Source organism: Patiria miniata, unplaced genomic scaffold (genome assembly GCF_015706575.1).
Source record: "Patiria miniata isolate m_02_andy unplaced genomic scaffold, ASM1570657v1 HiC_scaffold_1, whole genome shotgun sequence".
Lineage (NCBI taxonomy): Eukaryota > Metazoa > Echinodermata > Asteroidea > Valvatida > Asterinidae > Patiria > Patiria miniata.
In genome coordinates this window covers 34,284,662-34,299,944 of record NW_024037047.1, presented here as the reverse complement: position 1 = coordinate 34,299,944, position 15,283 = coordinate 34,284,662, and the positions used below count along the sequence as shown (strand labels likewise).

At 39.8% G+C, this 15,283-nt stretch overlaps 2 protein-coding genes across 2 annotated transcripts in view; both read left to right on the top strand.

The window, feature by feature from the left end:
* The window catches only part of LOC119729086, a 195,881-nt gene extending 190,610 nt beyond the window's left edge, over positions 1–5,271 (top strand). Inside the window, 4 exon segments of the mRNA XM_038201595.1 lie at positions 375–597; positions 1,746–1,841; positions 2,097–2,625; positions 3,090–5,271. Coding sequence (XP_038057523.1) covers positions 375–597; positions 1,746–1,841; positions 2,097–2,625; positions 3,090–3,158 — 917 coding nt within the window. The 3' untranslated portion in view covers positions 3,159–5,271.
* A 2,922-nt stretch (positions 5,272–8,193) lies between these two features.
* LOC119733151 lies at positions 8,194–9,435 on the top strand. Its single transcript, XM_038206729.1, has one exon. It carries the CDS (start codon positions 8,194–8,196, stop codon positions 9,433–9,435), a length of 1,242 nt encoding a protein of 413 aa, XP_038062657.1.
* The last annotated feature ends 5,848 nt before the right edge of the window (positions 9,436–15,283 follow it).

Genomic DNA, 15,283 nt, shown 5'->3' with positions numbered 1-15,283 from the left:
CTTTATTTGTTTTAAGACAGTAATGGAAAGCTATTTTACCTGTAACAGAACTTTGAAAGTAAGACATAACTATTTTCAAAATGACGGGCAGAACTGATTCAGTGACTGTTGTGTTACTGATGTGAAATCGTACCTAACAGCCATCTTCAAACCTGTAACTATCTTCACCAATATGGTTGAAAAACTTCAAACATGTGTAGCTACCTCTAATTTCATGAAATTGATCAAACATATGTTAATTTGTTGAATTGATCGTACTCCTGACATAAGTTGCACATTGATTTGTAAAATCAGCGGCAGGTTTCAAATCAATCACTGATCAGACATAGTGATTCTTCTTATTTGTGTTGCTACATGTACCTCTCTACACACAGGACCTGTTGAGGATCCTGATTGTACCTCCCCTGTACGTAGCAGTGGGTTCGAATCCTACTCCTGCCACTGTCAGCCCGGCTGGGTTGGTGACATCTGCGAGATTGATTATGATGAGTGCCAGTCCACGCCGTGTGCATACCCATACGTCTGCTATGATCGCCTCAATGGATTTGAATGCGCTTGTCCATTGTCTGATCCACTGTGTGATGACCTCAACTGGAGGTCAGCATTATTGATATCAAACAAATTATTTGTGTTTTACTGTTCTTATTTTGTGATGTGATAGCATGGGTACTGCAATTGTATCCAGCAGTATTTTCAAAAACCAGTGTTTAAATTTCGGAGAGTAAATACACACAAAGATTTTTTTAATTCAATTTCTGTGTGAGTACGTTTACAGAACTTTAAGTTCTCTCTGTCCTTCAAGTTTAATAAACAAATATATTATCAAGTCAAGAAGTTGAATTCTAAACTCCAGAAATTTCAATTTTTGTGATAAATTCAGACCAAGAACCTGATCAAAGCAATCATGTAAATAAACATCGTCAGGATGCTGTTTTGTACTTTTTATTCACTATTTTATTTTCTGGCATTTCACTCAAAAGAAGGATGCTTTTGGTGTTTTTGTCATTGTTTTCCCTAAGAGAAGGGCATGTCAAGAATGACCTTTTTTTCAGTTCTGATTTTGTTTTTGGCCTTTTTGCTTTAAAACATTGCTCTCAATCACTCTGACTTGGTTTAAGAAGCAAAAGTTGCGTAGCATCTTAATGACATTAATGTTGTAAGGGGCAAAAATCTTCATAATTGCATTTTGCGTTTTCACAAAGAGACGCTATCATGCTGTGCACGAAATGTATTGACCGTAAGGTAGTAAATGCAGAATAAGTGAGATTTCCATTTTCACAAAGGGACAGACATCTTTGATACATTTCAGTCGCGTGCACCCAAACATGCGTGCCCTCTCCCCATGGCAAAACACACTGCACAGTAGATTGTAAAAGTAGGTCAACTAGAATTTTCGTTTTCACAAAGAGACGGGCAACTTTGCTGATACTTATTCGCGGAATAACCACAGTTTCAATGATTATTGCTAGGTTCATTAGAAAGTTAAGCTCTCTAAGAATCATGTGGGCATTTTGTATACTGCATAGAGTAGATGCATTGTGGTACATTTTGCACTTCTAACATATGAAAACCTATGTTGCGATTATCTCGAAATGGGGTTTTCTTCCGAATTGAGATGCCCGTCCCTTCGTGAAACGATGACTATTTGCCAGTTTATGATTCCACTGAAACTGATGATTTTGACCGTTCATGACAGTTTAAGCCTTACCAATGTATTCATTTATCATTTTGTGTATTTTCTTCAGAGTCAAAGTTATAATAGGTGTGGTAAGCTGTCTGGTTGGTTTGTTCATCGTTGCTGCTGTGGTCTTCTACTTGTACAAGAAAAAGTACAGCAAAAAGTAAGTGCAAAGTGCTGTAAGTCTTGTTGACAGTCACTATTTTGACCTCCAGGTGTTGTATGCCATACCTCCAGGTTCCATGTACTTACTCATGAATAATTTTGTCCAATATACACTAAAATTGAAATTTTGAGATTCTTTGTAAACCAAGCAATTCCTGGGGGGAAGACCACGGATGAGATCCTTTGCTGTTGATAGGTCTCCCCTTCTTTCCTCTTTAATCGCAACTTACCAGTTTGTACTCTTTTACAACAGATTACAAATCCATCCATTAGAGGATGCAGATGATGATCAACTGGTGCCATACATAAGTGGCAATTACACTCAGCAAGCCTTTGACAATCCTGTGTTTGAAGATGACAGTGGAGATCAGACAGATTCTGACGAGAAAGACGAGCGCCAGGCTAGCCACAGTCATCCGGATGACTCTTCAACAGGAAGACCACTCTCTGTCATCTCAAATCGCTCTCAAAGCTCCTCTTCATCAGGCCTCAAGAAGAACAGGCCCTGGTCGGGTCTTGCACGTTCTAATGCTGTTTCAGATGCTTGGCCTGCACTGGCTGAAGCTTCCTCCGTGGGTGGTAAATCATGTGATGAACCTCCCCCTGCCAGTCCAACAGTGAGCCCTGCCGATGCTGAGATGTGGGCACAGCCAACCATGCTCATGAAGAGTTCTGCAGCTCTCAAGAAGGACGCTGAGATTGGTGATCCAGAGCAGATGCAGATGTTCCAAAAGAGGACTCCGCCAACTACCACAGAGGAAACCCCTAACTGTGTAACAGAGGTAGGTGTCATAACCTAGGCCTAATCTCATGAAACTATTCAGCAGAGACAAAAAAAATGTTGCTTTGTATATTTATAGGCTGAGAAAAGCTTATTATTACTTGTAATGGAACTAAGGGTTCCACAAGAGTGCCCTATACACTGTAATATGCCAGCCTGAAAAAATATTGAGAAGATGAAGAAGAAGTGTTAGCTTGTAGAGGTGGGGCAACCTCAGATAATTGTATGAACACAATCAGGTAGGGACTAAAGCAAGTCTTCATGGGTTGGACTCAAACTTGACTTCCCTGCAGGTAAGTGTAGTTGAGAATGAATCAGGAGCCCTAAATATGGCATGACATTTCGGTCAGTAACCTGTTCAAATTCTGGTTCAAATTCTTTGGTGAGTCACTGTCCTTGTTTAAGCAAATATTTTGTGAAATTACACGAAACTGTGAAGGTTTCTGCTTTCCTTTTATCATCCAGCTTCCAGGATCCCTTGTGAGCTTCACAGATGATGCACAACTCAATGACGTCAACGAAACAGTGATGTAATGATGCAACACAAATATCTGTTTACCCTCTGCACTAAAGTTATTGTAGCATTTCAGTGAAGATCATCTGCTAAGATTGGACTGAATATCTGAATTTTTAAATAATTACCTTACTAAAGTACATATCTGGAAAGGATATTGGATGTTGTATCTTACAAACACAAGCAAAAGGCTTTTAACATGTTCACGACTATTTTTAAAGTATAAGCTTGGATTTGCACAAGCATCGTGCATGTCCCCTGAAGCCCCATGTCACAGAAAACCGAAATCAGTTGAAACTGACACAATTGTCCTGATTTAGTTTTCCCCAAGGAAGTGGGCAGCAAGTTTAATTAGCCGGCCATAAATATGCATTAATTCATACTTTGAAACACATTTCCATTAATTTGGCAATTGGTTCTAGTAACATGATGTGTATCTTTTTTATAGTGTTTTCTCTGTTTATGCAAGAGTTCCTGAAGTTGCCTAGATAATGAGTTCGTCCTCAGACAAAAACTTAACTATGAACTTAACTATTTTTTGTTAACTCTTTTTAGGGTCTGCCATAATTAGGCACGAAATCGCAAGTGCAAACAAATTTCTTATGATTTGGCAAGTTTTTCTAGCATAGACTTGTTGTTTTTTTTACTATTTTCTGTGTGTAATCAAGAAAGTTTTCGAGTTGCGTAGATATTAAGCTTAGACAAAAGATTGGCTGAGCTTTTATATTTGAAGGTTTTTACCCAGATTATATTCACTCTTGTTATAAGTACTTTTGCTAATGTAATGATTTTAATGAAGTTTGCAGTGTGAGTGACACCCTTTATGAAACCTGAAAATATGAAATTGGTAGTTCCATGGTGTTGGACGTACATTTTGGACAATTCAAAAGTGTGCATAATAAATGTTATAATCATAGAGTGGATTTTAATTATGAAAAAAAAGTCTTAAAAACGTCTAGTTACTACAGTGATTTTAAAATTAAATTCTTCATCCATCATTTTTTGCCGTACTAAAAATATCGACTCGAAACACCATGGTGTCAGACGTCTCAGACAAATAGATGTTTTTGTGTACTTTTGTCAATAAAATAACAGCTGAACTGTTGAACATTGTTAGAAATAAGCTATATTTCAGTGAAATACAGCTAGTAAGCTTAATTACTGTTAATGTACCCTCAAGGAGACATTATTTCGTCATAAGTTATACCTTAGGGAGACACCGGACATTAGGGAGACATTTCAATGTCTCCCTCATGTTACAACTCCAATTTAGAGGCTCATGGTCCAAAACGTAAATATACCAGAATTCATGTGGGTAGGATAAGGGAAATTGGGGTATTGGGTCATTGAAGTTGGAAACCTTTTGACAATGTGCACAAACCCTATGGGAATATCCCCCAAAGGTACCATTCCCCGTAATAATAAAAATGATGTATATGATTCATTGCTGGCATTTGGATAATTGAAGTTTTTTTCATTGAGACTTACAATTCTGTGGAATTGCCCAAATGTCAACCTGAAAGAATGTAAGCAATGTGGTTTTATAACTTTACGTGATCACACAGGTATGCATGTCGATTTGTTGCTATAAAAAAATAATAACCAAGAAAAGAACCTTTATTCTTCACCAAATGTACACTTTTGTATTTAAGGTGAAGAATAACACGACAGAATATATTTAGGTTCTTGGACTTTTGTATGTCCCCCAGGAAACGGAATATACAAAGGTATGAAGGAGGCCGATATATGATGATCGAGAAACCAATCCTCATCAATTAATCCCCTATTTTGTTGCGAAGACATTTGTTAATGAGATTCCAAATTCACAGATCAGCTACAAAAATTAAAGTGACTTCTAGCCCTGAATGATATTTTTGAGAGCTGTTCATAAGTTTTTATTGTTATGTTAGTGTAGTGTCCGATCACATTAATACCCAGATTTCCTTTGGAAATGAATGAAGTGTCCAATGTATGGTACTCAGATTGAGAGAATAAAATTTGTTTCTGCAAATATTCCTAGTTAACGTGCAGTCTGTTTGTTGTAGGCACAACTGGGAGCCAGGATTTTGACCATCGTCTGACTAGAGGCGTTTGCAAGTTGCTGATAGTGCGCAGGCGCAAGTTACGTCACAAATCAACCAACTACTAGTTGTCTAATGGTCCTCGCCCGAACTTGCTGGCCTTCGTACTTACTCAAAATTTGCCCACTTGTAATACTTTCTTGCTCTCAGTTTTTAAACATGTTTAAATACTGAACATGTTAGAATAATGATGGATTATGTTTCGCACTTGAACATTGGTAGCTTTCTAAACATGTTTACAAATTGAAAGCAAGGTTGTTTTGAATAACTGAACTTACTTTTTACAGTGTATACAATGTTAACTTGCCTTTAAGAAAAAATAAATAACCTCCCTAAATCGAGCGTGAAATCAAACAAAACTCTCTGTTTATACAAAGTGCATTCAGTTATATCAATTTATTGCTGAAAAAGAAAACAAAACGAACGAAATGCCAAAGAGCATTGTTATGTTAGGACACATTGTATTTTTTATCCGCGTGCACAAGTTTCTATTTTTACTTTATGTGACTGAGTGGCAAAAGGAAAAGCTGTGACACTATCACAACATAAGCACCAAGTTACAAGTTTTAAAGAGGAAACGATGAATAACTGGGTGACTTGATATAATAGTGTTACTTATTTGCGCCACGTACAGCAGTTAATTTAAAGGGAATGTACAGCATTTGCTTTTGCTGCAATTTTCAGAAATAAATGGATTTGGAGGATTAGTATGTTATATAAAATATTGTTAAACTGACTTGTTTCATGTTTTGGGCTTGTAGATGCTGGAAAAACCAAGAAAAGTTTCCCATTGCAACTCGCTCGTTTGGCGAGCATAGTGCATATTCTTTGCAAATAACCGACATCACCACATCTGATACTGGAAGGTACACGTGTCACGTCGAGTGGGGAGATGCCAACTTGATGAGATTGACGAGGGGAAAGGTTTACGGATGCATCATGTGAAGCAACTTTTCCTAATAAGAGAAGTGACTCTATCTGATAAGAACTTGCAGTATTGTTTCTGATTAATTAGAACAGGGGCCTCAATGACTTTGCATTAGACTCTTTGACGGGCGACTATGTTCCCATACACTGCTTGCGTTGCAACTTCCAAAAACATGTCATTAATTTATAGGCTGTGCGAAACGCAGGATGCAAAGGTTCCAGGACCAGTTTGGTGTTCTGAAAAAAAAATATGGGACTTTTTGTTACACGGCTGCGAATTGGCACAGAATCAAGGGATGTCATCACAGCACAGTGCTGCAACAACCCACAACAATTAATGAAGCACATAAAAGAAACAATAACTGGAAAAAAAATGGATCGACACCAACAAAGTGAAACAAAGAAATAAACACAAAAATAATAAGTCCATATCTCAATCTAACGTTTTTGAACCGAGCAAATTGTATTGGCGCAATCATACCATCCCTGCAAAACGCAAACTGAATACGTAGGCCTATGATCAAGCGCTAAAGCAAAACCAGGAATATATGCATATAAAAATAGACATCAATAATCATTTCAAAAGAGAAAGCTCTCCGACCACTTCATGTTCAGACCTGAGGTATTGTCTTAATTGAAAGTTTTTGAATCGAGAAAATTGTATTGGCTCAATCATACCATCTGTGCAAAAAAGCAAACTGAATTCGTAGGCCTACGATCAAACCCCACATCAAAATCATGTATACATGTACATAAAAATAGTAATTAGATCATTTCAAATGAGAAACCTTTCCGACCACTTCATGTTCAGAAATAAAGGAAATGCCGGCCAGCCCGACGTGAACACAGTCCAAAACCAGCTCATGCGAACGGATGTCATAACATGACAAAGAGAAATCCAAAGAGAGCAGGGAGCCACTTTCTTCCTGGACAGTCGCGGCTCCAGCCATTAACAATGACTTGAAACCGTGTAAACATTCCCAACATCTCAACGTTCTCTGCGTTGGCTCCAAATCAGCTGCCAAATATGGAGCTTAACCATCGATTCATGCTTGATTTATCTTTTGTCGAATTGGTTTTGATGTGTTTTCTGTTGATGAGTATTGTCAGCCTAGGTGAAGGCTTGGGAGACGGCGTTGTGATACTGACACGATGCTCGGAGGAACCACCAACTGAATCTGTAACGGCTGTGGATGGTGGGACATTAGTTCTGCATTGTTGTGTCTCAACGTACATTTTGTGGAAAGTTTGGTGGGAAAAAAGAGCGAAAGCAGTGATGATGTTTATCTGACAAAAAACAAAGGTACACTTGATGATTACCTACTGCTTGCCCGTCGTAGGGGCGCGACATGGATGAGCGTTGAATCAATTGGTGCCACCTCTCTCAGCAACCCAATGTGCTGTTTTCGTGATTTTTTTTTCAGTATTTGAAAGAAAAAACTCTCAGATTTAATCCGATATCTCAACATAAAAGCATTACAGATCGCGTTTTTGAAAAACCAGGTAATTGTTTCAGAGTTGCATTTTAGGACATCCTGTATAAAAGGTTGTTCAACCATTTCTTTGACCGGGGGCGGGCGGGGGGGGGGGGGGCGAGGTAAGACCGTAAAGGATACACTGAGATTAACACGATATATACATTTATATGTAAATAAATATGAAATCAAAAATAAAACGAATATGAAATCCAACATTGAAAAAGTGTGTTTACAAAGTAGCCCGTAGCTGAATAAATAAAATAAATTAAATAATAACAAAACGAAAGAAATGCTGAAATGCATCGTTCTGTTATGACACATTTTGTTTTTCATTCGCGTGCACAAGTTTCTTTTCTACATTTATTTATATGACTGAGTGGCAAAAGGAAAACCTGTGACACTATCACAACATGCCAGCCGCAAGTTACAAGTTATAAAGAGGAAACGATGAATAACTGGGTGACTCAATATCAAATTCGAATAGGTATACATGTGTATATTGTTACTTATTCGCGCCACGGCAGCTAATCTAAGTTGAGAGCACACAAAAAACCACGAGACACATCATGATGCTACTCAAGCAACAGCAGGTACAATCTCAGCCAGCGTCTTGGAGGTACGTGTACTTCCTTCTGATGAGTGTGGTTTTGCTGAGTTGCATTCCTCGAGAAGTGACTCCTTTGTTTCTGATTAAAGGCTCAGCTAGTCCAGCCAGCGAGTTCATTAATATCACAGAAGGCAAGACACTGTCTATGAACTGCTCTGCCTCGGGCCCAGAGTTACATCGAGTTTGGTGGGGTAAGTCCATTGGATCCGAAGCCACTAATTGGCTCACCCAGAATTCCATCGTTGAGACAAATGATCCCCGAGTTTCCATTGCAAATCGCTCGTTTGGCGAGCACAATGCATATTCTTTGCAAATAACTGACATCACCGAATCGGATGCTGGAAGGTACAAGTGTCACGCTGAGTGGGGAGGTGCTAGTTTGTTTGGATACATCTTCGTATCGGTGCAGTACTTTCCGGCAGAAAACCCATTCTATGGCACGAATGAAAGCGATCGGATTCCTACCGAAAGCGTCGCCGTGTGGTGCGATACTGCGATCGGCAACCCTGGGGTGACCATCACTTGGAGAGTGGACCATTCTGACAAGGAAGTCACATGCAGCGTCTACAGCACGGAACTACCGCAGAACGAACGAGTAAGGTGTGTTGTTAAGCTCGGGGAGCACCTGCAGAATCAAGTCTTTTTATGCACGGTGACTAGTTCTGCATTTCCAGGACAGAATCAGAGCTGCTCTGTCAGCCCCATCCTGCTAAATACCCCGAACACATCTAGTCGAGCTCTAACAATTGTGGAGGTATGCTCAACGCAAACCATACCAGGCATTTTCGTAGACGGAACCAACACATCAACGGGCTTGCTTCCTACCTGCGCAGTCACCAGTGAAACTCACACGGGGTACATCGTGGCTGCAGTGGGAATCCCTGCAGCGTTCGTTGTCGGCTTTCTGGTTTCCCTGGCGTGCATAAGGAAGCGTCAACAGACAGTCAAGAGGCGAGGGAACGATCCAAAGGGGGAAACGGCCGCACCCGTCGAGGGAAATCAACCACCAGACACGGAACTTTCGGTCATTCCGTACTTGGTAACAACAATGCGAGACGATGACGTCACGGGGACCAGAGTCTCTGATCAAGCGTACGAAACGCGGATCGGACACGGAAAAGACACTGACAACGCCGCCTACCAGCAGGTGGATCGTGATATCGGCGAGAATGAAGTGACGAGTAGTTACCTGGAACTGCAATAGACCGATCCACTAATAAGCCCCTCCCCACAGTAATTTGACCAATTACAGCCACGATTTATGTTTGACATGCTTGCAAATGCGTATGAGACGCACACGTCTGGAACACGCAGTAAGGCATCGGTGCACGTGCGCGGTGGGCGGGCCTAAATATTTGGTATATTAATGAAGTCATCAACATAACACACCCAAAAGGACTTGTTACTCATTGTTCGGTTCTGGTATGAATTTGTGAACCTTTGAAGTTACATTCTTTTCAAAAGATTCTTCGTAGTGGTGCGGCATAGGGACATAATTGTGCATTTTGTGATAAAAGCATGAAACTTGGCATGTGAGGTCTTCATACCATGACAACACATTCAGATATGGAGGCATTGCATATCTGACCCCTGGTAACCTTTGAGGGGTCAATGACATTTGAATACCTATTGGTTTTGAAAACATCACTTTCCTATGACCTAAGCCTGTGCATAGTCTTCATACAATGTAAATAACGACCAAATGTAAAAAAAATCACAATTGACCTCTGATGAACTGCACTTACTCTATTTATAGTTATTAATACGATTTACCCTTTAAACCCCAACTTTTTCAAGACCCGAGTCATAATGTTAAGTGGCTTATGCTATGAGAAGAATTTAATATGTAGGGAATCTCCTATCTGACCTGTGATGATCTTCAAGGGGTCAATGAACTTTAATTGCGTATCCTATTTAAGGATAATATTAAGAGGAGTAACTATTCCAAACACCACTTTTTTATTACCCATATCTAAATTGTGGGAGTATTCTTGGCATGGTGTGAATTTTCAGATATTCACACATTTCATATTTGACCTCTGATGCCCTTTGCGAGGCCAACGAACTTTGTATACTTTGATTGACGTTATTTATCATGTTTATTCTTCCAAATGCCATGACCCAAGTCTAATTAGAGCAAAAGGCGTGTATTTGAACAATAATTATACAACATGTCATGAAGTCAGATCACAAAGAATTTTCGCATGACCTCTGATCTAAATTTTTCTTTTATAAGGGCAGACGTAGACGCGAAAGCATATAAGCGGCACATCGGACAAGCATCATTCTCTAACAGTGACCATTTGGCTTGGTAAAAAGGTTAAAAACGTAGTTATCAAAGTCCATCTTGATAAAGCAGGGTGTAATATATACACAAGATGAAATGTTGCTTGAAGCATGTACATTTTCTATTACAAAACGGACCCACAAAATGTCTTTTGGAATCTCATCATATTGCGTCTGCCAATAAAACAAAGGAGAAACGAGGTCAGAGGTCACCTCAAAATTGTTGATGGGGTCTGATTTCATATCATGACATTAAACTTATAGGTGCAGTACCGTTCTTTGGCACAATTGAGGCTCGGGTCACCATGAAATGGCGTTTTGACGAATAAACATGATAAATAACGGCAACGAGGAAATACAAAGATAATTGACCTCTTCGACGGTATCGCTACCTCAAATATGATGTCCCCACATCTGAACATTCTTTTCATGGCACAAAAAGTCAAGTGTAAGACTTGGGTCATGAAAAAAGGCATTTACAATTGTGTAAATCATGTTAATATCCATAGGTAGGCTTTGGTTTTACAAAGGTCATGACCTCTCGTAAGGTCACCAGTGGTTGAATATAAAATGTCCTATATATAAAAATTCTCTTTATAGCATGAATACCCTTCATTTAGACTTGAATCGTAAAAAAGTTGGGGTATAGAGAATAAATGGTACAAATATCTATTAAAAGGTTTACAAGGGCCATTTTACCTCTCAAAGGTCACCAGGGTCAGATATGAAATGTTCCCACATCTGATCATTATTTTCATTGTATGAAGACCTATGACATAGGGTCATAGGAAAGTGAAGGTTTGAAGAACAAACGTTATAAATACAGTATGTAAAGTCCATTGACCTCTCAAAAGTCACCAGAGGTCAAATATGAAATGCCTTTTTATCTGAAAAAAAAATCATGGGATGAAGAACCAGCATGCGAAGTTTCATGCTTTTATCACAATTTGCACAATCCTTTAGCATATCAGGGCTATGCCACGCACAAATATCGGTTCTTTGTTGACAAAAGTTTTCCATGAGAAATGTCGGAAATGTAAAAAATAAAATAAAAACCCTGAATTCATACACAGTCACAATACAATTATACAGGGCGTGTCAAAAAATGACCACTATGCACTGCAGACTGACAGATTGGTTCTGTTTGTAATCTAACCAATGAGATTACCTTTGTGCTGGTCCCAGAGGGCCAGCCTTTACAGTCCTCTTTGTACAAACCTCACTGACTCACTGACGGACTGTCACCTGTGAATACGATTTGTTAAAGCCTCACCTTGGCCCCCAAATATCACTCAGATGACTACTTTGAATATTTATACCAAGTTTAAGGGACGAGCTAAAGGGGGCTTGCCAGCTGTCTTGTTTATTATTTCCTCGTCTTAACATTTAATATTATAGAAAAAAAGAGCTTTACTTTGTAGCAATGTATAACCAAAGCTGCTGTAAATATAACTGCGAGGTTAAGTAACTTTCTTGACAAGTGGAATAAGAGGATTTCGAAACAGTTGCAGGATAATTCTGCCAGAATGGGACGATCTGAATTCATGTTCAGTTTTATGTACTTATTAGGTATTTATTTATTTATTACATTTCTTTACCCACGGTATGTCCAAACAGTTTAAAACTGGTTTCCATTGGGGCCCTGCATACTTTAAAAAAATGACTACAAATATGTATATATACAAATAAAATACATTACGAATACAATACAATACAATTCAATAGAATGAGAAAAAAAAGTATTAGTGTCGAAGCATGTAACAGCTGTTCGTGTACAATGTACGCATGAACGGTAGACTTTGCAAGGACAAACACAAAAAAATCATGATGTTTTTTCAAATTTTTCCCTGTAGTTTATAAAATTATCAAAACATCTATTCAAGCAAAACATGTAACGTATACATTTTATCCAAAAAGGCGAAAATTTAAAATACTTATTCTTGTCTATTTGCAGACCTTTCATAAAGCCCCAAGTATTTTAATGATTTGAAGAGTTTTTTCCAAAGCGCGCTATTTGAACAACGTGAACGACTTCACGATTATGAAACTTAACAGAATAAAACAGGTATTACATTTTGTTTCTCAACTTGAGTTTTCGCTTGATTACTTTTAAGAAGGGGAGGGGAGGGTGGGATTCTCAATAATAACAAAATGACGTCTTTTCCGATTAGGAAATAAAATCTTCATTAATGTTCATGCTTTTGTTGCGCCGATTTCTTCAGCTTCTTACCTTACTTAAAAGACTACTTAATCAAAAAATAAAATCACTTCATGTTTAGCTGATAATCATGTGGTTTCGCAGATTTGCTGATTGTCGACTAAAAATATTTTTTTTTGAAAAAGTGTAATTATTTGGATCTCATTGGTTTTTGTGTTTTGTTGATTTGTACATGGAAATAATTAGATGTAGTTGAAAAGACAATATTGTTTAAAGTAGTGGCCATCCCTTTTAATTTCTTAACCCGGCTTCTTTGGTTTTTATGAAAGCCTGTAGTTTCAGCTTGATGGGTCAGAGCAGGGTTTAATGATTGGATTGAGTCTTGGGTTGGGTTGGGCTGGACTTGTTGCTGGGCTGTGCTGGTCTTTGGCTTGGTTGGATGTGGGTTGGATGTGGCTTGGATGGGATGGGCTGGGCTGCCTGGACTTCGATTGGCTGGGTTTGGTTGGGTTGGATTTGGATTAGCAGTGGGTTGGGCTGGGCTTAAGGGCGGATCCAGGGGGCCAAAGGGGGTCATACCCCCCCCCCCCCCAAGAAAAAAACCCCACCGAATCCACTTTTTTTAGTGTTTTCGCAATAAAGGCAGGCGATGAGTACCGCACCATCTTTTCCTAAAAAAAAAAATTGGTTAAAGTGGTCAGAAATTGCCTCAGATCGCACCACAGAGCATCTAGAATCCAAAAAAAAAACCGTTTGAGGCCTGGCGGGTCCCGAACCCCACGCCGTAATTTTGTTGGGCACACGTTTTGGGGACCAAAGGTTTTTTTTTGGCCACCCAAAAAAATTGTGTTCTGGATCCGCCTTTGGCTGGGCTTGGTTGGTTTGGGTTGGGTTGGGCTTGGCTGGGCTGGGCTCGGCTGATCTTGGCTGTGCTGATCTAGTATAGCTGGACTTGGCAATTCTAGTCTTGGCTGGGCTGGGCTGGGCTGAGCTGGGGCTCCGTTCGGTTGGCTTGTGCAGGCTCGGCTCGGCTCGATCCGGTACTAGGCATTTTTTTAGTGGCAAAGTTTACCTAGAGAGTTTTACAGATACACCATGTGAACTAATTATCCGTAAAAAGTGAAGTGACTCTGAAAAGAACTGACGGTGAACACGGAATTGGGGCGTTTGTGTTTTTTGTTTACATTGTTTATTACGCTTTATGACGGGCTTAGCATTATTTCCAGAGATAACTGGCTGTGCAACCTCTTATTCAATACTTGCAGTTGCAGCCTGTAAGAAACGCAGAATGGAAAGGTTTAACACACCAGTTTTGTATTCTAAATGTAATGGTGGGATTCCTGCTACACGGGGGGGGGGGGGGGGGGGAAATTGGCACAGAATCAAGCCTGAGCCTCATCATCACAACACTGCGCTGCAACAACCAAGTACAATTTATGAAGCACATAGACAATAAAGACTATACAAAGCTCGAACACGTGGGATTAGACATGAATTAGACATGAAAAAAAATATGTGACAAGTTAACCCGTCTCAATGGAAAGTTTTTGAACCATGCACATTTTATTTGCTCAGTCATATCTATTGACAAAGAAAACCGGATACGTGTACGCTCGGCAGATATACAGAGCAGAACCACGAAATAAACATTATAAAATGGACAATGATGAGATCATTTCAAATAAATTGCTAACAAGAACACGGATGTACCTCGACGGCGAGGAGCAGGTGAACACGCGCGCGCGCAACTTGGAACTCCTCTGACATGCGCAGACACCGCCACCGCCGCCGCCGTCTTTATTCCATCATTTCAGCGTTTATTCTTGTAATATCTATTTATATGTAAATTGTGGGACTACTTTATTTAATATCCTTGCGCACAGGATCTGGCTTGCCCCTATATAAAGGGCCACGTGAGAAAATTAAAGTTGTTGAGTTTTGTAACACCTATCGGCCGGTATTCTTGTTTCGTTCTTTGCGTTCATTCATTTACTACTACGATACAACATTTGGCGACGAGGATTGACGACCACACCCATGGCGACTGCGAACTCCCTAACTCAACCCTCCCCATTCCTACAAGAAGCGGGAGAACCGGCGGTAATTTGGAAACAGTGGGTTTCCAATTTTGAAAATTACCTACTTGCGATAGGTGGTGATGAGTTTGCGCCGAAGAGAAAGAAAGCAATCCTACTTCACTGTCTCGGTGTGGAGGCACAGAGAGTCTTCACAACCCTTCCCCGGAGTACAGAAAGCCCCCCACCAGGTACGAATGACTACATGCATGCGGTTCAAGTTCTTCAAGAACATTTCCAGCCAGCGGTAAATGTGGTAGCTGAAAGGTACAATTTCAGACAACGAGCACAACGTTTAGGTGAATCCATAGATAATTTTCTTTGTGCTCTTCGAGAACTTTCGAAAACGTGTGATTTCGGGGCAATGACAGACGAATTGATAAGAGATCAAGTAGTTGAAAAAACGAACAGTCCAAAAATCCGCGAGAGGTTACTCATGGAAAAGGAACTCACCCCACAAAAAGCCGTGGACATGGCGCGACGCTTTGAAAAGCAATGCAAGAGGCCAAAAATCTTACAGAGACGAATGGTCA